At 33.4% G+C, this 25,992-nt stretch overlaps 1 protein-coding gene across 1 annotated transcript in view; it reads right to left on the bottom strand.

Moving 5' to 3' along the window:
• Nup50 (nuclear pore complex protein Nup50) overlaps positions 1–25,992 on the bottom strand; it is a 135,006-nt gene that overhangs the window by 69,013 nt on the left and 40,001 nt on the right. Inside the window, exons 2-4 of the mRNA XM_090414331.1 lie at positions 21,731–21,895; positions 14,509–15,019; positions 2,713–2,955 (exon numbers count right to left, since the gene is read on the bottom strand). Of these exons, the coding sequence (XP_090270457.1) occupies positions 2,713–2,955; positions 14,509–15,019; positions 21,731–21,880 (904 nt within the window). The 5' untranslated portion in view covers positions 21,881–21,895. The remainder of the gene's footprint in view (positions 1–2,712; positions 2,956–14,508; positions 15,020–21,730; positions 21,896–25,992) is intronic.

Raw genomic sequence — 25,992 nt, 5'->3', positions numbered from 1 at the left:
AAATTAAAATCTTGGATCGGTTGAAAATTGGAGAAAAACCATGAGTTGTTGCAAGGACTCTGAATTTAAACGAATCAACAATTCGAACAAACAAACAAAATGAACATAAAATCCGAGAAATTTATTGCTGGGTCAAGGGTAAGTGCAAAGCGCGTTGCTCGTGTTCGCGATATTCTAATAGAAAAAAATGAAGAAATCTCTAATGATATGGATAGAAGATTGCACTCAAAAGAAAATTCCTTTGGACGGACATCTTATTAAGCAAAAAGCTCTCAAAGTTTATAAACATTTAAAAGAATTTGATCAAGATTCTTCAGAAAAAATCTCTCAGCATGGTTTTTCTGCCAGTAAGGGTTGGTTCGAAAACTTTAAAAAGCAGTTTTCTTTGTATAATCTTAAAATCCAGGGAGAATCAGCATCAGCTGAGAGTGCTGTAAAAGGAGTTAGAGATGATAAAGGTGACATGAAAACAGGAGAAAAAGATATCCTTGATGTATGGAGTAATTACTTTGAAAAACTGCTAAATGAAACAAGCAGTTTGACAGCACAGTGGTAAAAAACACTGAGCAGGCATGCAGTCAGGAATACATATCCATACTTGAAGTAGAAAAAGCCATCAAAGGCTTGAAATGTGGAAAGGCAGCAGGAGTAGATGATATTCGACCAGAAATGTTGAAGTATGGTGGTATAAGAGTCTTACAGTGGCTGCACTGCATAGTTCAGAAAGCCTGGACAGAGGGACGAATTCCCGATGATTGGAGTAGAGCTCTCATAGTACTCATATATAAAAAGGGAAATAAAACTGCATGTGAATATTACAGAGGTATTTCCCTACTGAGTGTTATTGGCAAGATCTATGTGTTCTGGGGAAAGTTCTGCTGAAGATTCTGATTGTGTTGAATCCGCTAAAGAAATTAGCAGAAGGATTGGACTTGGCAAGAAAGTTAAGAAGTTATTTTACGGATAATGATCCCTCAATGGAGCGCTCAGGAAAATTCATGAGACAATTGGATATTTGTTTAGTGCCATATTATGAACGTAATAAAAAATTGCAACATAGTGGAAAGCAAAGTCTTATTACTGACTTCTTGATGACTAAACCAGCCGAAGTATGCAATGAGAATTATACAAATGATGTCCAAGAGATTTCAAGTGGTGACGACCACTTAAAGAACATCTACAAAATGTTATTTCTGAAGACAGTGATGACGATTAAAATATGCGCTTTATTTTACTGTGTCTAAAACATTTATGCATCATGTGCAATGGAATTTATGTACAATTTGTAATTTTATACTACATATTTGTAATAGTTTATGTTTTCTTAACTTACATGAATTACCTGAATTAAAAAAAAATATTGTTTTTGTTGGATATGTCATTGTTGTTTATATAATTAAAAAAAAAAAAAAAAACGATTTCGGAATCTAACCCTACTTTTTCTATGTGATCTATGTCTCGTATAACGCAGCATTTCTATGGAACCTAACATCCCCGTTATACGAGGGTTACCTGTATAAAGAAAATTTTTCCACTAAAATTGAAGATCAAGGTAGTCTGTATCCGGTTCTCAAATCTAGTAATACTGAATATTTACTTTGCAAGTTCGTATTGTAGGGTGAAAGTTTCGAAACAGTAGTGCCGTGATTTTTTAAAAGTAATAGGCCTGCAGATTTAAATTTTAATATGAATAAGAGACAAGGGACTTTGTTTAATTTTGGTATTAAGAAATCTCTTATTGAAGGTGTTTGTGATGCAACAGATAATGAGTCATCCACCACCAGCCTACAAAGCAATCTCTAGGATGTATGAAAAGAGGGGGAAACTATCAGCACACAGGAGAAAAAGTTTGCATTCACTCGTAAGTACTTATAATAATATTATAAATTTTTGGTGATCAGAATGGGATATGTCAATGAAAATCAGCACAAATTAATTTAATGTTTATGTTTAATTAATTATTAATTAATGATCAATTATTAATTAATAATACAAATCGGCTAAATTGACTATTAATTAATACATTACAAAATAACCAAGGTGTTCCGTGAAAATTTCAGGATTTGGGAAGTGTTCCGCTGTAGGAAAAATTTAGGAAATGCTGCTCTATCCAATTAAAAAATTCCAGCATAAACAAAAACTTCAATGCTACATGCCATCACCTACAGACATCAAAGCACAGCCTTTGACAGAAAGTTGTGCCTCAATTTAAGAAACACAACTAGAGCTGACCTTATCAACCTTCTCAAGTTTAAGGTTTCCCTATCCCATTATACATCAATTCATCTGGTATCTCTTTTGCTCACCTAAATTTTGCTGAAAATACCTTTAACTTCTTCAAGTCAAACTATCCAAATAGTGAAGTTATCTTCCTTGGTGACTGATGTCCATAACTCCAACTGGCTCTGTTTTTACCTCTACTGGCCAAGCTGCAAGAAATGGTGAAATATTTGCTACAAGTAATGAAATAAAAACTGTTCACCTACCAACCAAAATAACAGATAATCCTTTTCACTCACCCAACATGGTGAGTGAATGTCAGTAGGGTGTAGATATTCTCCTATCCCCAAGTGTTGGTACACTAATTTTTTCTATTTTACCCTCTCTTTTTTGTAATAATAATAAATGCAAAATTGAAACCATCATCAAAAATTCATTGTTACTTTCACAGCAATAATAAATCTGGAACAAGTCAATATAAGGATTTCTTACTTGTGTTTTTATCAGAAGATGCAGGTCCAGATACAGCAAATGTGAAGGGTTTTGTAAAATCAGATCCTGAGTTTCCTGAGAATGAAGTGGTATGTGTTGTTCCGAATTTAAAATGAATATTATTAGAGCATGTAGTAGATAAGGAAGATTCCATGGAAGAAGCTGTTGAGCTAGGAATTCCAAAATTTTTTGTTCCAAAACTAAAATGTGAAGTAGGTGATGCTGTTACTGCTTGAGAAAAAGCTGTAAAATAAGCATACATTTTTATTTTTCACTGAAATAATATAATTAACGATAAGCACTTTCCAACACAAATTAAAAACATTAGTGTTTCTTTTAAAAATCTATAATTAATAGCCTACTAAGCAAATTTAAAACCACCGTTACAACAATCACGGATAAAAACATGAAGAGATCTAATCCATTTTTTCCCCCCTGCAATAAATGACACTTAAATAAAATATAAGTGAATATAACATAACAATTCTTGGCTCACACTGAACTTGATTAAACTTTTAAGCCTTAACTGTACCTAAGGATTCAAAATTCAAGTCTCTTCTGACATATCAGTCTTGTTCATCCACAGTTATTTCATATAATTTCTTTTTCTTACACCAGAACCTGAGAAAAGATTCCAGAGAACCAAGCAGTATTCAACCATCTGCAACACTGGCAGTTCCCCCTACCCCACCCCTAGATCATTTTTTAATTTTACTGATCATGCAAAAAAGTTTAAAACTTTGATACTTCAAATAATTCTTTCACTTTTTTTTTCAGTTCCATCATGCTGTTTATCATTAATATTTTTTCTACTATGGAAATTATTTGCACAAAATAAAATTAAAAAAAATGGCAATTTTTCTATCTGAAAAAACACTTTACTAATATGCAATGATATTATTCATGTTCCACCCTTTGCTGTTTCAGCTTACTTTGTTTTCATGTAAACAAAGTCAGCTACAACTATAACTGTATAAATTTTATACTTTAGCATAATATAACTATTTCTAAACTTTGTATAAGGTATTAATTTAAAATAAATAATACTTACATGATTAATTTTTGTTACAGATTATAAAAAAGCAAGTAGGCAAGCAGCAATTCAACTTAAAATCCTGATTCCAGTAATTAATTTTGCAATGATATGAAAACTTTAGAAAGGAAGATGAGGATTTCTAGGAACTGCAAAGGTCAGTCTATGGCAGGAATAGACATCATACGACGAATACTTCAGGAAGAGTATTTATGTAGATGAAAAAATATCTATCTTGTTTCATTTTTTGTATATCAATTGTACTTGGGGTAATTATATTTAAATGCTCTATATTTTATATTTCTGCCATATAATCTCTCAAAGGATGTACCAGATATTGACAGCAATCCAGCACAAATAATTACTATTTTCTTATCAACAGTTTTCTTTCATTCGTGATGTATTTGAAAAGTTTCTGACCTAATTTCTTACTTTTCAGTCTTCTAAAGACTCCTACATGCATGAAATTACCTATATTTTGCTTTCTTCGGGATTTTGCAAAAAAAACTAATTGCCTAGGACAATTTTTGTAATTAGCTCAATATAGTGTTGGAAGTGTTTGTTAAAAAAAAACACCCGAGGATTTATGTATATTACATACAACTAACATGCCTCTTGAAGAGTTGGGGGAAAATTTTATTAGAAAGACAGTTCAAGGCCATTGGAATGTTGAATGAAGGAAGAGGACAAAAAGTTGGTTCATCGAATTTGGAGCTCAACCAAATATGTCAACTCAGTTAACAACTGCTAAGTCTTATGTTCATCTACATCTATTTCATCTTTTTGCATACTCAAGCAACTCATGAACAACTATATTCTTCTTCTCTGATACATTTAAATGATGTAAATGTCATTGCTAATTAGTAGTTTTAATGGAGCATGGAATAAAATTATATAGAATTTTATTCAATAACTCCAATATATTTCACCCAACATTATGTTGACATCGTCAGAGAGAAAGACCATTAAGCACATTCAAAACATGAAACACAATAATGAGTCATAAATCATGTGTATACAATGAATGTTAAAAAAATGCGAGCTTTTGCTGTAAAGACTTCATTGCTCATTTTACAGCATTTTAAGCACTGTCCACCCCCTTCAAAGCAGGTCCCCCCGCCCAAATGGCGATACACCATTCCCAACATTTCTTCCATTGTTGGAATGCTTCCTGGAGCGCACTTTCTGCGATGCTGCGCAGTTCACTTATCGCATTTTCCTGAATCTCCTCTATGGTTTGAAAAGAATGTTCTTCCAAAGTGGTTTTAAGTTTGGGAAACAGGAAAAAGTCTGCTGGGGCCATGTCTGGAGAATAGGGTGGATAGGGCACAACAGATGTCTGATGTTTTGATATATAACTGCAGATGAGAGGCAATGGGTGAGCTAGCACATTGTCATGGTGCAACATCCAAGTTTGGTTATCCCACAATTCAGGCCTCTTCCTGCACACACACCATCCCTCAAATGCACTAAAATTCCTTGGTGCAACTCTTTGTTTATCATCTGACCACATGGTACAAATTCATAATGGACACAATGCCTTTCCAATCAAAAAACATACCCAACATCACCCTGATCATCACTACTTGTTTCATTTAGCAGTTTTTCAAAGTAATTACTCCATACTTCAAGGATATCTCTTTCTTCCATTTTCATGTCACATTTATCATCTCTAACTCCATTTACAGCACTCTTTCCCCATTTCTAAGCTTCTTCAACAACCTCCAGAATATTTTGCCGCCTTCTTGATATTTATTTTCTATGTTCTTGGCAAAGTCCTCCCATGACTTTTGTTTAGCTAGTTTTACAAAGTGTTTAGCTTTCTTACATTTGTCTCTGTATTCTCTAAGAGCAGAAGCTGATTTATTTGGCAGGAACTTTTGGTATGCACCACCTCTTTAACTTCCTGTGTCCACCTTGGAGTTCTGATTTTTCTATCCTTGCAGACACCTTCACCACATGCCTCTCTGGCTGAATCAATCAGGGTTTTCTTCACCTGTTTTCAAATTCTTTCACTCATTTTTTTTCAATAATCTTTGTGTATTTTAGTCTACACTTCACATCTCAGAGCTGCTCACTTTTTTATTTGCTTTAAAACTTTCTTACATGTCATTCTTTTCAATATGAAATTCAATTTTATCCTGCTCAAGACAATAGTGATAACTTTCAATTTCAAATCCTTTGTACATTCTGATGTCCTGCACCAGGGAGAAAACATCACTATCAACAATAACATAGTCAATGAGACTTTTCTTATTCCTCGCCTCTTCTCTCCATGTGAATTTGTGCACATTTTTATGTTGAAACATGGTGTTAGTAATAACAAGTCCGTGTCCTGAGCAGAAATCAAACAGGTATTTGCCATTATGTATTATGTATTAGCCTTTTGTATGTCTGACAATCATTTCCTACTGCTATTTAGATCCCCAACAAGGCCCAACTTTTCCTTTTTCATTGTGTCAGTGGCTTTCTCTAAAGACTCAAAAAATTCCTCCACTTCTACCTTAGCAAAACCTTCTGTGGGACCATAGGCACAAATAAGTCTCATTGTCCAGTTCCCCAATGATACTAAATAGCCTCATATTTAATGTTGAATACTATGGCTACTCCTCCTTTTCCTTGATTGTCATTATCTGAATATAACATTTTGTATTTATTGCTCAAAAAGATCTCACGAGTTTGTCTTTTTTGTTTCTGTCACCCCTATTATGTCGATCTGGTACTTATCTAATTTCTCTGCTAGCTCCATTTCTTTGCCATTCAGGCTTCTTATGCTGATAGTACCAATCTTTAACTCTGGTGATGTTGAGTTCGGGTGTGTTTTCAGATTTATTCCAGTAGCTGATTTTTTGCTATTCGCCCTGGTTCCCCGGCGAAAACAACGGGTCCTTATTTAACCGGGCGACGCCCCAGCCTGCATGAAATTTTGTCATGTTGTACCATCATTTTGTATTTTGGTTTAAGCCAATAAGAATACAATTTATTCTGTTAAATCCCAAATTGCCAGCCCATCCTCGTTCGTTCAGTATCCAGGTAGATACCCAACAGGGTGCACCACAAGAAGATGAGGATTGGACATTAGGCCAGAAGCCCTGGTCGGTTCTCCGCATTCCTTTAAAGGCTATGTGGTGGTTTCCTGTCAGTTATACAGTTTTGACCCTTAAGCACTTTTAATGTCCGCTAATCCAAAACCTTTAGTCTGGTGTGGGGAATATGTTGACAATATTTTCATTGTCTGAAAAACAGTGTCAACGAAGTAAACAACTTTCTTACCTCAATTTACTCATTCTGCCAAAAAAATGCCACTTTGGAAATAAGGACTACCCTTCCTAGATGTTTAAATCACTAAAATATAGATAATGGTTTTATAAATGATGCATACTTCACAACCTGTACCAGTCATTACCTCCATTTGTCTTCGCTGCTCTAACCCTCACAAAAAATTTTGAAACTTTCAAGCAAATTACGACCAATAAAACCAAGTTATTCTTAGCATTAAAAAAAATTAATCTTTTATACTTGCTGTCTTCTGCAGTAACTTTTAATTAAATAAAATTCTGTAAACTGTAGTCTTTTGTTAAACTAATTTAATTAGCAAAATGCACTTAGACTTCAAATGTACTCTCTATTCCGTTTTATCACTACTGCTAACATTTGGGCTAGTCATCTATTCTTGCCAGAAAATCTTTTTTGCTGATGTGCTTAATAAGTTTGATTATTCCAGCAGAATTGCATTAATGGCAGTGAAATTTTTTTCCCACGGAATGATTGTTTCAACTAAGAAAGAGATCTAATTTTGGAGAGTTCATATCAGAACTATATCTGGGAAGGGTACTTACAATTCACTTTTCCATATAACTAGATATTTCATGTAAAACATTGCCTCAGATTTTTTATTATACAAAAAAGATATATCATATCTCAATTCAATTAGATTCTTCTTCCCTTCTGAAGTCTTATTTCATGGAACAAGAACACCAAAAACAGAAAATAATTACACTCCCCACCTTTACTCAGTATGACTTACAACTGAAGTGAAGTGAAAACTGGTACAACATTACTTCACTGTTAATGCATGTGATCCTCTTAAGCATACATAAACAGATATACTTACTATAAAAAGAAAAAATATATAGAAAAAAGGAGCTACAGAGCAATTATAGAAATATGTTGTTCTAACTGGTAGCAGGAGACTAAGAATCAGAACAGATGAGTTTCTTCAAGATAATAAGTAATATATAACTGGGCAATCAGGAAAGAGTAGATATGGTATATTCAACATTAAATATGGAGATAAAACTAGCTTCTGCCACAAAAGCTTAAATAGAAGGATCTGAGTAAACTTCAAAGTAGTAAACTGACAAGACAATAATTGTGCTTTTTGGTCTATAGAAAATTTTAAAAAGGAAAATTAAAGAATTTGAGGTCTAGAAGGAGCAGTCTGGAAACTGCTTGTTGGAAACATACGAGTAAGAATGAATCTCACACACATCAACATTTTTTGGGGAAAAATGTGTCTAAAGGGATTATATACCTGCAGGATTTTGCCTGGGACATGACCAGTCATTACTAATGTGTTCAAATCTAAGTGTACATAAATTCATGTGGAGAGATTTATGTTTTGGTCTAGAAACCAGAACAGAACTATTTTTGAAAGCACACTTCAGGCCTTGCTGAATGGTGTTTCAACATTCAGCAAGGCCTGAAATGCTGAAACACCATTCATTAATGAAATCATTCATCACCTAAAGACATTTAGAAACATCCATGACACAATGGGATTTATACCCATGACCACAGATTGGAGAGCAGAGAAGAGGTTCACTTGGATAACTATGCTAGTGAAAAAACAGAGTTGAAATATATGGAAGGAATGCCATCAGGAGTATGTATCAGTACCTGATGTAGAAACAAACATGAAATGTATGGTGAAAGAGAAAATATTCAACCTGAAATATTATGACAGTCTTTCATCATATCCCAGAACTCCCCATGGAAGGCTAACTGCATTACACCAGCCTACAAAGTATTTATCTGTTAAATCAGATGTTCTCTGATTTGCCTGTTTTATGGAATATATATATATATATATATTAAATATATTAAAAAAACTATAGATTACTTTTGTAGATTTTGATTTTTTAGAATTTACAATTAAGCACATACAGTAAACCCTTGATTTAACTAATAGAGGTTAAGGGGTGTCCGTTAAATAGCGAATTTTTTAAAATAATATCTGTAACATTATATTGCAATTTTATCAATATTAGCACTGTAATAACAAAAAAATTGTTTTACACACACTTTTAGATAAGTGTGGTTAATGTAAAGTTAATGTTCGATGTTGAGACACTTGGTTTAGGTAATCCTGCTTTGAAAAAACTATCAAGTTTTTTTTGAACTTTTCACTCCCTAAAATTACGAAAATGTGTGTAATAAAACTGCAGCAGAAAGTCATGGCATGCGATAACAGAACCAATTACAGTGCGATTGGTGTGATCACATCCTAATCATTCGCCGAACGTTTTATGACCGGTAACCTTTCTTGCTGCAAAGAGAGTAAAGTCAACTGTTCTACTTTTTTTTTTTTTTTTTTAATGAGATATACTGATAGCTATCACTAAAATTTGCAAGTTCTCCTACCTGAGAACTATTTTTCTCTTAATTATGTTGGCTAAATTACTACAGTGTTTTTCCAACATATCCTATTCATCAAAATTTGTTAAGAATAATTAATAACAAGAAATAACCTGTTAATTTAATTATATGCAAATCTTGGTTAAAAGCATTTTAAAATTAACAGGGTGTTAATTTTCACGTGACATACGGACTGTAAATTTTGTCCGTTAAATCAAGGGTTTACTGTATATGAATCTCTCTCAATTGCAATAGTTGTTATATTGGCTGTCAGCGATATTAAATTTCTATACCGAAATCTAGGTACAAGTTTTATCCTATATATATATATATAAATTTGCTATGCTAATTCACTCCTATTTTCAAGAACCAATCTCACTTCTTCGATAATTAAGAAAAAAAAAAAAAGTCTTCACACTTCTGTATACCAAAAAAGAAAATTTAAAATACACAAAATTTGAATTTAACAACAAATTCATTTTAAGACCTAATAAGATAATTAAATCAATCACATCTTATCTGAGCTTAAAATATGCTAGTTGTTTTAATTCACAATAACTTTACACTAAATTTGTTTACTAATAAAAATGGACATTATCTCTTAACTGCATCTGCACTTCTAATTAAAGCTGAATGAAGCACTCTAACTTAACAATTATAATATTCAAAAGATATATTTCTGTGATTATACCACATTTTTTATTATTCAGTTATACAAATACTGAAATAATAGTTCCGACAAGTTTTGTAAATCGTAGGATTTACATCTTCAGGGGGTAAATAGTATAACTTAAAGTTTAAACAAGAGAATTAATAAATACAAATCATAACCGTCTGGCTATTCATAAACTCAAATAACAGAATGCAGATATAAAACGTTATTGACGTTGAACAATACTGGACGGTGTCACGTGTTCTTGTTCTCGTTCATACAGTCCGAGCTCAGATTGAGGTAGATTTTTTTTTATTAGAGCTGACCACACTTGATGGAGAATTAAACCTTGATTTTTATTGCAATGGGTTGGGTTTTTCAGCATATTAGCAGCTTCTTTAAATTTTCTTATATAACTGTTGTTTTCTATGTATGACATCGTCGTTTTTTGCCAGAGTACATCGTATTGTATGTCTTAATGAACAAACACAACATAAAAGTAGCCTTCCTTCCTATGGAAAAAATCTCAAGATTCCTATATCCACCAAAACCACCTCATCATCTTAAAAAAACAGGAGTCTACAAAATTCATTGCTCTTGTGGGATTTGCTACGTAGGACAGACAGGAAGATCTGGAGAAATAGCATTGGCTGAACACCAAAAAGATGTACAATACAAAAGATAACAAAAAACGGGTCTTGCTTTCCATACCACTTCCACTGGACACGATGTACTCTGGCAAAAAATGACGATGTCATTTTAAGAAAATTTAAAGAAGATTTAAAGAAAATTTAAAGAAGCTGCTAATATGCTGAAAAACCCAACCCAATGCAATAAAAATCAAGGTTTAATTCTCCATCAAGTGTGGTCAGCTCTAATAAAAAATCTACCTCAATCTGAGCTCAGACTTTATGAACGAGAACAAGAACACGTGACATCGTCCAGTATTGTTCAACGTCAATAACGTTTTATATCTGCATTCTGTTATTTGAGTTTATGAATAGCCAGATGGGTATGATTTGCATTTATTAATTCTCTTGTTTAAACTTTAAGTTATACTATTTACACCCTGAAGATGTAAATCCTACGATTTACGAAACTTGTCGGGAACTATTATTTCAGTATTTTGTATAACTGAATAATAAAAAAATGTGGTGTAATCACCGAAATATATCTTTTGAACCAATTAGCCACAGAAGTCTACGCCTGCAATTATAATATTCTTCTGAGGTAGAAACAATTCTTATTCTTGCTGCAAAGAGGGTAAAGTCAACTGTTCTACCTTTTTTTTTTTTTTTAATGAGATATACTGATAGCCATCACTAAAATTTGCAAGTTCTTGTAGGAGAGAAACTTGTACCTGAGAACTATTTTTCTCTTAAAAATTTTTGATAACTGCAGACTTCTCATTTATAGTAAGCAATAAGAACATTCAGAGCAGAATAATTAAATTCTCAATTTCAGGTATTTCTGCATGCCTCCTGAAAAGATGGATGAATGCAGCATTTGCAATTATTAATTAGAATGCCTTCCAGAAAAGTCACAGACATTTCTTCTTTAATTAATGACTTTTTTTCTGTTCTTATGTGAAAGATATCCAAGAAAAAATGTTCAACTTAAAATCAACTTGCTATATCTATTCTTCAAAAACATCCATAAAATCATCACAATGCTCAATTAGAATTTATCATCTAATAACATTTTCACTTCTATGTGAGCAAATTTGTATATAAAGTTCTCTTTAATTTCTCTCCTACTTGTTAGCCTAGTTACCCTTTAAATGCAAAAGCTAAAAAGAACCTTAAACATTCTCTTTTATTTACAAAAGACTACCACAAAAACTTTCCACTAATTCCAAAAAAATTTTCCATATCTCTTTCTCACTCCCTCAATTATCTTTCAGCTGTTTTACTTAGTTACCATATTCTTTTCACTCATGCATGCTCCTGTAACATGTTGATACTTCCAGTTTCCACTTCATCATGAAATTAGAGAAAGAGCCACACAAGTTATCTTCGAAGAGCTTTATTTGAAAGCAGTCAAGTTTTTTGCACTTGCAATGAAATAATGCAAAAATGTGTCTTCTCCCAGCATAAATGCACTAATAGAAAATAGTAATTAGAAAAAAAAAAAATTAAGTCTTATACCTTTTTGATTATATAAAATACTGTAGAACATCTGTATACATACAGTGATCGCCTACAAAATCCTATTACTTCTGTGATTAACTGATCTTCAGAAGAAGTTCACATAATATATCCTCAATTTCAGGTACTTCTGAATCTAATGTAGGTCTAAAAATAAATAATGGTCTAGATCAGCAATTTTCAACCGGTGTGCCACAAGATTTATGAAAACAAATTAATTGAAAGAGATAATGTCGTAATTTGCGCATTTAATTATTAGTATCTGGTCTTCCATCTTCTTGTGTGTGCAAAACAATCAAAATTATGCCTATTTTTTTGCCAGATCATCAAAAAATTAAAAGAATATATTTTTAGATATCGCAGAATTTTAATAATTAGTCTAGGTGTGCCGTGTTATGAAAAAGATTGAAAATCACTGGTCTAGACGATTTGTAGGAGGTAAAAGTCTAGGTCAAACCCCTGTTGCTCAGAGCAGAATTCTCATCATACTAATTTATATTAGAATGGAAATAAAAGCAATAGCAATTACAAAGGAATTTCTTTAATGAGTGTTAATTCTCCACTAACCAGAAGCACACCAATTAATTAGTAATAAACATACATTTTGCCATTCTCCAGCCAATCTTATCCACCCTTCAGTCACAGCATGATTTGCAGAAAATTGTGTGATTGCTCTTGACATCCAGGTTATCCAACTGGGATGTGGAATAGATTCCTCTTTGCTAAGTTACCATCTTATGGTCTATCTTCGAGTCCTTTGCCATTGGGTTTCCTCCCTTTCGATTTCACAATCAATACTAGGGTACCTCAACCGATCTATGCTTTCACCCAACTTGTCCTCCTATAAATTAATAAAAAGTACCTAGGGATGCATTCTGATGACAACAACACACTCCATTCCTCTTCATCTGGGCAAGCCAGACACAGTACATAAAATGATTTAATCTACAAAATCTTCCAATATCAATTCTAAACAGAGCTCTTCTTATTCTTCTCAACTGGAAAATAACCTAACTTTAACAGTACCTAAACACAGCCCTTTTTCTCATAGGAAAATCTTGCTTCATTCCCTTTACGTTTGATAACATTCATATCTCCATTCAGAACATGATTGCTCTTCTTTGGCTGGGCATGTGTTTGTGCCTTTCCTGGCACAAACACACCACATACTAAGTTTCTGCATCACGCTTTTTTTTAAAAGAAGATTTCATGGATGTTGCTCTATTAAACTAGCCATCACCATTCCTCCCATACCATTTTTGCCATGCACTATGAATCTCCAGATGTTCAAGAAACACCAATAGATTACTTTTTTTCTCCTTGACCACTTGCTCCCACATATCTCTTTCACATACAACACACACACACACTAACAGCCTGGCTGGCAGAGTGGTTAGCATATCTGCTCTTCAACCAACAGGCTTTGGTCTGAATCCCACAATGGGCATGGACGTTTATGAATGTCTTTAGGTGGGAGATGAATGTTGTTGCCTGATGTGAGACCACTGCCTCACTTACTGAAGGCCTGAAATGACTTGAAAAAGTTCCATGTTTGGTCTCTAGAGTAGGGTTTCTGGATTATGTTAAAACACACACACACACACTTGAATACGGACTGTAGCTCCAGTTCAAAGTTAACTGTGTTTTATAGTGACTCAATGCTTCTTTATAGTGTGTTTATTTGCTTTCTATGTTCTCTCACGCCTGAAGAAGTCAGCCACTCTGATGAAACATTTTGTGTATTTAATAAATTTGTTTGTTCTAATTGTCGGATCTCAGTCAGTATATAAATATGAACATATCCCAATTCCGAGTTAATACAACAAATCATCATATATATATATATATAAAATTGATAAAAAAAAATCCCTATCCTGTCCATAGCACAAAATGTACTACAGGTTTACAAATAACCTTTCATGGGTGAGAACAACATAAAAAAACCACTATCGATTTAGTGATTTCTTATGTATTAATAAGGGGGGGGAGGCTTCAGCAAATAGAGGAATATATAGTGCCTACTGGTATAGAAAACATTCTTGTTTTCATTATAACAAAGCATATTTAAATTTTATTCATGACGAGGATTTCTGTATGCCGATATAAATATTTTCAAAAATGATGAAAACAAGAATGCTATCCATGGCACTTTCACATAAACACTGAATTGCTTAAGATCCAAGGTTACATATATATTGCTAAGAAAACCTAATTATTCTAAAATCCACATTACATTACAAACTTGAAGATAAAACACGAATGTAAAAATTAACACAAAGTAAACATATGCAATAAATTAAGTGACTATACTATTTTCATATACACACCTGCACAATGTTTTGAACTGAAGGTAGTCACTGCTGATGTAACTGAACTTTGGTTTTTACTTAATGTTGTACAATTTGATGTAGTACTGCTTGATATTGTCTTTTCTAATGATTTAGGTTCTATTGGAGGATATTTCTTATCCAACATTTTAAGATGATTCTCATAGTCTTTAAATACTGGTGTGTAGTCGCAGTAGGGATTTTTGGCCAAATGTGTTTGAACCCATTTCACAAAACTTTCATTGAGTGCTTTTAAAAGTGTATAATACTCATCATCACGGATCTGTTCACTTTTTTCCATTGATTCCTCAGTTACTTTACAACTTTTGTCTTCGCTCTTAATAGAAGCAAAACTATTAACCAATCCTAAGGAGCCATTTTGTTTTGTTTCTGAAGTACCATTTGTAACAGGAGTTAACTTTGGGCTTGTTATACAACTGAAGTCTGGAATAATCTCTGATGGTTTAGTAACAAATCCCTTAAACTGAGCAAATGGACTAGGTTGGCCGTCCTGAAAAAAAAAAAAAAAAAGCAAAAAAAAAAGGGAAAGCAAAAGTGAAGCATATCTCAATACAAATCAAACACCTTTTACTTAATAAAGATTAACTTATGGATATAAACACACACACACACACACACACACACACACACACACACACACACAGTTAATTTAATAATTAAGTGCCTTTTACAACAATGTAAGAAGCACTATTATCAGTACCTCTGTCTATTCATTCAAAAATATATATACTAAAACTGTTCTGGCTTGTCTGAATTTTTTTTTTTATAAGCTGAGATCCTTACTACAATTTCTGAAACCATTTGAGTTTCTGTGGAAATTAGATCCCTTTTAGTATAGTAAGACAACACCAATTAGAAGATTTGTGTTCTTAAAAAACTATGATCATATAAAATAAGTTAAACTTTTTTGTAAATATTTTTTTTTTTTCATTATTTGCTAATTACAATTATTTCAGAATGTAAACCTTAATAAACAGCAAGTCCTACTACATGATTTTTTTAAAAAAATACAATGTAATGTTGACACACATTAAACACATAGTGCAGAGACTGATCATCTGTGTGAAAGTGGGAGAAGTGAGCTGGTAAGAGATGGGTGATTAATAAGTCTGATTGCTCTCTAAGAAGTTGTGATAATCATCATGAAAGAACTGAGGTAGAACCATGTTCTATGTGTTTATCAGAACTTTTCAGCCCCCTCCCCCATATGTAAGATTAAAGCCCATTATGTGAGAAGACAGTCGAATGAAAGGAAGCAATGTCACCTACATTAAGTGATTGAAAGGAAATGGCCAAAGAGATTGCCATTATAAAATTTCATATGCTGGTTATGAGCAAGGATAAAGAGGTCGGGTTTGTCATGCTTGTTCTCACTGAACAAGGACACCTGCAAGATATTCAACTTGGCTGAGTCATACATTTCAGGCTAATTTCACAATTCATTTCACTGTATTAGAGAGATAATGGGGGAGTCCTGCAAAATCAATGACACCAGTTTCTTTCAGTATGCATTAAAAGATGAAAGCTTTATCTTATATGACACTTTGCTGACAAATATGTATTCAACAAACACTAATTCTGCATACTTTCAGCTTTTTTAAAAGTAAATGTTTTCTGTACCCTATGTTTTCTCAAGTGAGGATTGTTGTTGACTGACAAAAGGTTTCTCTTATTTTTATTATTCTTTATTTCCTATTCTACTTAATGAACCGAATGGTAGAGGCTACTGGGATTACAACTACTTGATTTGTATAAATATACAAATGAGTCATCATTTATATTTATACAAACAATTCATCCAGCTCCTTAATGTATTAGCTTCAATGGCCTATCATGTTCAAGCAATTGAAAAAATATAAAAAACTTGAGATTATAGAAGGAAAAGTCCTCATAAATGTTCCTATAACAACAGAAGTGTCTACAATATGGCAGTGCTGAAGAAAACTTACCAAAGATGAGAAATTCTAGTTAGAAAGTCAAATCTCAGGTTAGATGCTTAGAATAAATAAAGCTTTCATTGTATCCAGCTAAAAACAGAAACAATCACTTAAGCATCAAAACTAACTGAGAGGGCATATCATTCACATAAGGGGATGTCTTCTCAGTTAGTTCCTATAAAGATTGAAGAAAACTGATTGGCTATCGCAACCCAACGTCCAATCCTCACCTTTTCTTGGTAAGCCCCGTAACAAGACCCAATCTGATGGTGAATGAGGATGGGTTGGTAATTTGAGACAGTTGACTAAATTCTATACTGGTGAAAATAAAAGACACAGTAATGGTCATCAGTAAATCACACATCCATGTTGCTAGATCTAGTTTGAATGTACAAAACTTCATTTATTTCCATCAGATAACTGATGAACTAAGAGATGTCAGCTACTGAAACAAGTAGCATCAATGAAAAAGAGATGGGAGTTGCAGAGGAATTATAGGAACACATGAATATGATTGGTGTTACTGAGACTTATGGAAACTAAAACACACAAGATCAAATTTATTCAGTTACTAAGGAGGAGGGAAAAGGCAGAAATAGCTAAAATACTCAATACTAAACATGAAGGTAAGTTCATGTATTTGTGCATGTGGTCCAACAGAAAATTCTAGTTTGAAAACAAGTAGAGAAATTTTTCAAGTCATTAGAGAGGATAGTCAAAATAAAGAAAAAAAAAAGTTCTTATTGGAGATCTTCACCAGTCGAGCATAAAATGAATCCAGCCATGCAGAAAAGGATTACAAGACATAATTAATAATGACAAGCATCTACTAGATATCTGCTGAGGACATGGCCTAGTTAATTACTAAACCATATTTAAAAAAAAAAGGCATAAATGCATGTGCAGAGAGTGCACATGAACGAGAAATACCTTATATTATATGGATAGCGAAGTTCAGACTGATCCAGGATACAAGAGCATAAGGGAATTTGAAACAGGAAGTGACCACTGCCACCTAGTTTGAGTAGGATAATGAATTACAAAAACACATGAATATGATTCATGTGTTTTTGTAATTCAAAATTACAAAATTTGTAAATCAAAATTACACTGATTGGTGTTACTGAGACACTTAACTAAAACACACAAAATTATATACCACTGAAAAGAAAAGCATATACCCAAGTTTAGATAAGAAAAGCTAACTCAGATGCAAACTGCAGAATCATAAACCATAATTTTTCTTACAACACATCTGTATTGCATGAATTTGTTCATATGTGATATAGATAAATAAGGGAATAAAATCACCAAAATGTGCAATTATGTTAGCTCTTATGCAATTTTTCATATATATGACAATGCTTTACACTACCTAGTCACCTGTCAAGGAATACACAAAATATGCACACATCTCAACTCTCAATACTCCAGAATAACATTTTTTTCTTCTTCTTTAAACTTCGGCTTATTTAGGTATAACAACCTGAACAAGCTGAAGAAAAATCCCACTATAAGAAGACAACCTGGTGAAGTGTTTGTAACATTCAACAGCAACTGAAGGAAATCATATTATAACAATCAGAACTGCACAAATCCAGAAGAATATTAATACATGAGGACTTTAGCAGTTTATTGTAGTTGTAATTTTTATTTATTTTTATCGCTAGAGGTCAGGCTAGGAAAAAGATTAATTAACTACGTAGATTTAGTTCACTGGTATACAGGGTTAGAGCATGTAGCTTGGTTCCTTATATACATGTATCCTTCTGATGATGACCTCGATACAGGGGTTGAAACATCAAGTGTTATTTTATTAATAATTAGTAAAATAATCTTTTCAACACGTGTTTTGTGTCCCTAAATTTACAAATATGAATACTCCAGAATAATTATGCATGCTATCCCAACAAGTGTATCATGCTGCTCTTGTGAAAGTTTGTGTACTTTTCATGATAAGTGTTTAACAGCATACCAAACATGAGTAAGCATCTTGGATATAACAATCCAGGAAACAGTGAACGAAAAATGAAAGCTTTTTATTATCATCAATTTCCTGATATCTACCCTCTAGGGATGTTCAGGCTACTATGATAGCATTACATGAAGTTTACATTATTATTAATCTCCTATCCACAATTTTACTCCTAATTAGTCTTTTACTTGTCAAGTTGAGTGCTGATAAGAGAGGATAGTCAAAATTTTGTCATATCTAACATTTCATGCTTCTAAGGCACTTCTGACTGAAATCGATCCACCTAGACCTTGGTCTTCCACTTAGTCTCTTTCCTACCATCCTGGCATTAAACACCTGTTTTGCTAACCTTTCCTTACCCATTCTATTTAAGTGGCCATACAACCTTAGATTAGCTCCACTCACATATTTTTAAATGCTAACAATGTCAAGTGTCTATCTAACATCTTTATTTTTTTTTAATTTGATTGTGCCATTGATGCTGTTCACTCCCTTTTACAGTACTCTTTTCTCCAATTCTAATGTTTTTCAATAGCCTCCAAAACATTTTGCCACCTTCCTGATTACAAAGCTAACAATCTTCTATACTCTAACTGAACTCTTCCCGTGACTTCTTGACAAAAGTTTAGCTACTTTTACACACAGCTTAGATCTATTACATTTTTCTCTGCATTCATTTAGGGGCTATGCCGATTTATTTGCTGAAACTTTTAGTATACTTTCTTTCCCCAGAACTGCTTCTTTAATTTCTTGTGTCTACCACGGAGTTCTTATTTTTCAATCCCTCCCTAGTTGAATCAACCAATGTATTCTTCAGAATTTGCTGAGACTCCAAAGTTTGGTCCTTATTTTCAAACTGCCTCAGATTTTCTTCAAAAATGTTTGTGTAGTCAAGCGTACAGTTTACCTGTAAAAGCTGCTCAACTTTAGTTCTTTTTAAAACTTTCTTACATACTGTTCTTTTCAATGTAGTATTTATTTTTATTCTGCTAAGTAATGGTCACTTCCTATTTCAAATTCTCTGTACACTCTATCATCTTGAAGAAGCATGATGATATCACCATAAACAATGATGCATTTCTTATTTCTTACATCTTCTCTCCATGTGGACTTGTGCACATCTTTATGTTGGAACATGGTGTTAGTAATGACTAGTCTATGTGCTAAGCAGAAATCCAACAAATACTCACCATTATTATTAGCATGGCACTTTACTCCAGATACTCCAAGCACCATGCCATTTTCCCATTTTCTTTATGTCAGCTGCCAGTCCTAATGACTCAAAAAATTCTTCCACTTTTTTCCTTAGAAGAACCTTCTGTAGGACCATAGGCACAAATAACTTTCATTATCTATTTTCAAGTGTCCCCACATTACTCTACCTGAAACTGCCTACCAATCCAGAAGTCTGGTGTTGAATGATACTCTTTCCTCTCCTCGAGCATTATATAACAACTAATATAACCAGAATACAACATCCTATACTTATTATTTAGTAAGATCTCACTTGTTTTTGTCTTCTTTGTCTCTGTAATGCCAATTATACCCATTGTGGTACTTTTCCAATTCTTCTGCAAGTTCAATTTCCTTTCTATTAATACTCCTTTTATTGATGGTTCAGTTCCCATCTTCAGTTCTTCTGACAAGTGTATTTTTTCTTTTTCTAGATGGGTGAGTTGGAGCTTGTTCCATTGGTTGACTTTTCATTGTTTGCTCAAATTACCTGTGAAACTACCAGGGCCTTGTTTAACTGGGTGATTCCCCAACCAGCATGAAATCTTATGTTGTACCATCACATGCACTTGTAGTTTAAGCTAATAGAGTACAATTTGGTCGACTAAGTTTCAGTTGCCAGAGCATCCTTGTTTGTTCAGTACACAGTAGATGCCTACTAATAGGATGTACCACATGAAGGTGAGGATTGGACATTAGGTCAAAGCCCCAGTCAGTTTTCCACATTTCTGAAAGGTGACGTGGAGGTCTTCTCTTAGTTATTTGCTTTGACCCTTAAAGTGACTCCAACATTGAGTATAAGCTTAAAATAATACATTTTGAATGAAACAAGTGAATATGTGATATCATGAGAGCAACAGGCCTAAAGGAATCCACATTGTGCACCATCAGAGACAACCCTGCAAAAATAAAAAAAAATAAAAAAAGCAAAAATATTTGTTTAGCTGGAAAAACTGATTACTGTAAATCAATCATATATATTGATTATAGGAAGCCAAGTGATATTAAACATGATATCAAAAAGAAAAGAATTTGATTAACAAGAGCTGACTTTATTGGAAAACTGAAAAACAAGTAACAAAATCTTAATTGTTGGACTAACATAGAATAGTAAACATCCCTTGATGATGCATGCCAAGATAGATAAGAAATACCGTTAGTCAAATAAAAAAAAATCACATTAACATAACAATTAGTAATCACACAACTTACTTGTATAAATTACAAAATTTTCAGACAACATAAAATTATATATAAAAAAAAAATTAACTTAAATAATCAAGAAATTTTTTTATCATCATGGAGTAAAGACCAAAATCAAGCCCCATATAGTTATTTGATTACACAGCATGTATCTTCAAAATGAATAATACTCGTACATGTAAAAAAAAGTTATTGTTTCGTACATGGGATATATAGGTATGTGAAATTGTTGGGGTACTGTAAGTAATGATGTTGTTTGCGAACAAATACAACTTACTGGGCAATTTTTTGAATTCTGAACTGTACACGTGTATATAAATTTGTGGTTCATATGTTCAACCTAATGGCTTTATATGCTAAGATAAAGAAAACTTCATAAAAATTAACATTTCACTATTTTCCCACCATATTTGCAAATACGCAAGTGAGAGGATGCTGAATTTTATGACTTACTTTATAATGATATTCACATTCTTGCAATAATTAACATATGAAAAGGATATTAAAATATTAATTTAATCAATTAGCAAAACATCGAACATCAGGACCAGTAAAACATTAAGCGTGGCATAAAATTTAATCACATTATCTTCAGTTTGTATGACTGGAAAATTAATATCAAAAATATGAATTTGAAAAACATGTTTCATGCCTGATAGTAATCAAATCAATTACTGAGTGATGCATTTTAAGATGTTTATACTGTGTATGTGGATGATTTAGATAATTCTTAATGTCTTAAGACATTTAAAAATATGTCCATCTAACCTAAATGTCAAATTATTGAATGGAAACATTTCTCAAAACAAAGTGCACAACTTAATCCACATGGTATAGGATAATTTATACTCACTGGTACTGGATTTCTTCTTCTAGCTTTTTTGATAACTCTACCTTCAAGTTCTGTTACAGATACTTTACGAAATGTACCAGGTTCTTCGAGTTCATCCTCCTCATCCCAGTTATCATGGGTTAATTCACTGGTAGCTTGTCTTTTTGACATTCTTCTTTGTCATCACTTCATGAAATTTACACGTTAAGATTAATATATATATATATATATACACACACACATACACACACACACAATGGGCAAATCATTCGAGATAGGATGATAAGAAGGTGACACTGGCATCCCCCCCCCCCCCAGAGAGTGTAGGCTGTTATTTGCAGTGGAGAACTAACATGCTATTAGGTAGGTATCTCAATGTTTTGTCCACTGAGTGCACATGCATGCATGCATACACAGTACGTATATATAAAATGGTTTGCCCATACATGTTATGGGCAAACTGAACAGATGCAAATGAAAGTGGCAAGGTGACTGAAAACTATTTTTAACATACAAGCAATAAAATCTTACTAAGTTTAATAAATGAAAGCAAAGGATCTGTACATTTCTATTTTTCCTTGCCTTCTGATTTTTTTTTTTTTTTCACTTACAAAACAGATAAACTTGGAATACACGAGAACAAACAATGACAGTTCATAGCAATAGTTAACTTGTTATTAATTCTAACAACTTAAGCCAATCCAATCACATCAGAAAACTGATTACATTATAAAACTGATACTACAGAGCCACTTTAATCAAGGCACAGCTACCAAGAACATTGCTCAAAGTGGGAATATTGTATTAATAATAATACAATCCCTGATTTTTAGTTGCTAATAATGACATAATTAGAAATTACTTTTAAGAAGATTTCTTTTCTGCTTAAAACTAATTTCTAACCATGAGAACAACTAAAGTAAGTTACTAACGCAATAAGGGCAAGCTGTCAAACCTTGTTGTCAAGGTGTCTGAAATTTTAAATGAGAGCAAAAAAAAAGAAACATTTCAAAAAGATTTGTTCTGTGTCACATCAGTGAGCATATGCTCAAAAGAGGAACAAGTAATGGAGATGAATAAATAAAGGTAAAATCCAGAAATTAATTGCAATATCTGCTGCCAAATAAAGATATTTGCATCAACATATCATATAAACAATATTACGCACACAGGCTGCTAAACAAACTGGCAATTTACAACATATAACCTCTCCCAGACACATCCACATAAATATACAATGCTTGGAAAGCATGGGCAAGGTGCATCGTGCCATGTAATGACTTGTGTTTGTAGCTGGTATAAATTGGAGGATCATGATGCTCCCTAGTCAATGCAACTGCCTGGGTGAAATGGCTGTGAGAAGGGGACACTGACAGAGTTTGATGAAGGCATTGTGATAGGATGCCATGTTGCAGGCCTATCTGTTTGGCGAATAATTGAAAAATTGGGCCATTCCAGGTCAACAATTAGTGATACCAGCTGATGATCCACTACACTTACTGAAGGTGACCATACGGTGCTCAGTAGGATAATACAAAAAAACATTTGTCGGTTGACACATTGAATGCAAAGTACTGAGCACTGACTGGAACACGATTCTACACAAAAACATTTGGAACCAAGACTCGCAACATGGGTTTCCATGGTAGGACTGCAATATGCAACTCCCACGTTACCAGAACTAACATGCACAGTCTTCTTCAGCGGGCAAAGGGCATGTATAGTGGGATGATGCTAGTGTGGCAGATGCTGGTGAACATCTCTTACCAGAATGTGCAACCCCAACGGAATTCGGAGGTGGCGGTGTTATGTATGCTCCAGTTTTTCCTGGTTTGGCCTTGGATCTCTGTTTGTGATGCAACAAACATTGAACTCCAAAAGGTATCTGAACATTACAATTACTATTGTCTCTCAGCAAGACAATGCACCATGTTATAAGGATGCTACTGTAACTGCGTGGCTTGTGAACACGAATGTCACCACACTTGAATGGCATCCACAGAGCCTGTACTAGATTTATTTTCATCTTTTAATAGTATCCTATTACTTTTATGTTTTTTACTGCTTTATTCATATCTGTTTTAAATTTTAAAATTCAATGGAACCTCATCTTACTATTTTACCTATCACTAATATACTTGTTCCTTACCAATCTCCACTCCAAATTTTAAAGATCATTACTGCCAAAAGTACAGCTAACGTAGGCAATATATATATGATCACTTCCTTAAATTTTTATTTTATTTTTAATTAAAAACACAGAGTTGCAGTCAAAACATGTTCAGATCTAGGGTGCTTCATAACAAACAAACAAGCTCTGCTTATCTCTCGTCAGATTACAAAAGGAGCAACATGAATTACTATATAAGTTCTGAGACAATATAAAGAACTTATTTACTCTTAATTATAGTAGCAAAATATGTACATATTTAAATTTCTCTCATCATCAATATCAAGAGAGACAATGACCAGTTCTTCAACGTAATCCTATTTCAAAGGATCATAGCAAGCTCCTCTGCCTTCTTTTTTAACATTGGACCACTGACATAGACACCCTTCATTCAGTTAAACGGAGAAAGACATTTAGGGCAGCCTCAATGTCAAGATCCTGACCTTCATGCTTCCCTTTTTGGGATGTTCTCTCTTTTCCATGGTGTAACCATTCTTCCTGCAGTATCAATTGCACAATCATAGATTTTTGGTACTCTGGTTATCTTCACCAGAAGACAATGACTGATACTGATTTAGTCTAGTAAGGCAATTTTTTTGGCTAGTGACAAATCTTTACGTAGCATCCTGGTAAGAGTCAAAAATTTTAATTTACAAAATTAAAAACAAAATTATCCAAAAACAGAGCACTGACAAATTCTCTACACTTTTCTGATTAGGCATTGGTTCAATATGAAAAGTGCACACAATGCTATGTTAGAAACCTGTTCCCCCTTAGAAGAGTCACAAGCTGTAGTTTGGAATAGTATGACCTTTGCTCTCCTTGTGTCAATAATCCTTAAACCACTGGCCATTTACAAGCAATTACAGGGGAATAATTTTGAGCACTGCCGTCTCCTCCAAATAAGCAAAGCAATCTCTGGCATTTTCTTGATTTGGTTTTGTCCTTTCAGATTTGTCCCAAATAATCGGCTGCCCCAACTAACCAATGGCAGAATTAACCAGATTCTACTCCGTGTGTGTGTCCAATTGCATCCTTTTGGGATGCAGCTAATTCTCACAAACAGAGAATTACAGTATCAAGTAAGTACTGCCACCATAAAAACATATCGTCCCTACACTGAGGAAATATCAATTATAGAGCCTCATGTTCTTATGACAAAGTTTGTCTGTTTTGCAGAATGAAAAACCTGTGATCACTGTATGGGACCAGTGACATCACAAAGAAGTTGAGTGAAAAGATGATCAGTAGAGGATGGACAACTGGTGAGTGAGAAGATGTACATGAGAAATTAAGTAAACTTGATATCAATAACACAATAGGACTTAACATCATGCATATTAAGGTGTTCCAAGAAGTTAATAGCAGCTGTGGAGTATCTGTTTATCATCATCATCAAATTCCTGACATGTAATACCCTCAAGGGGGTGGGGTGTACAGGATATGATAGTACTACATGAAAAATTTACATCATTACTAACTTCCTATGTACAATCTTCCTCCAGATTAATCTGTTACCTATCAAGACTCCAACATTATCAGATCTCATATTTCTATCTTCTTTTTACTGTATTAATCCAAGTATATATATATTGGTCTTCCTCTGGGTCCCTTTCCTGCCAACTGGAAGAGAACGGTGGTTTTGCTAATCTTTCTTCTCCCATTCCGTTTTAAGTGACCATATCATTTGAGATTAGTTCTGCTAACAATGTCCAGTTTTTTCCTAATATCTTCGTTTTTAATATGATATTGCCAATGATGCCATCTATTCACAGCCCTAATCTTTCTCAGGACTCTCATATCTGAGAAAGATATGAGAGTCCTAAAGTCTAGTCTTTGGTCAAGTGTTTTACTTCTAACCAATTTCTCAGATCCATAAGTTAAAATTGGTTTGAACACTGGCTTGTATACAGCTAATTTAGTGTTTTGACAAATTTCTCTCTTATCCCATATAAATTTATTTCATTGACTTCCATACCAGGTTTGTTGATTCTGTTGTCTACTTCCATATTTAATTTACCATCTTCACTAAAAACCATGCCCAAAGTAGATGAAATGTTTTACTTGTTCTAAGCACTGAAAATATCAACATTTTCTATGTTTTGAGTTAATT

This window comes from Typopeltis vanoorti, chromosome 25 (assembly GCF_054136105.1).
Source record: "Typopeltis vanoorti isolate ZY-2024b chromosome 25, IOZ_Tvanoo_1.0, whole genome shotgun sequence".
NCBI classification, from domain to species: Eukaryota; Metazoa; Arthropoda; class Arachnida; order Uropygi; family Thelyphonidae; genus Typopeltis; species Typopeltis vanoorti.
The sequence above is the reverse complement of the archived record's forward strand: the minus strand, read 5'-3'. Positions and strand labels throughout refer to the sequence as shown.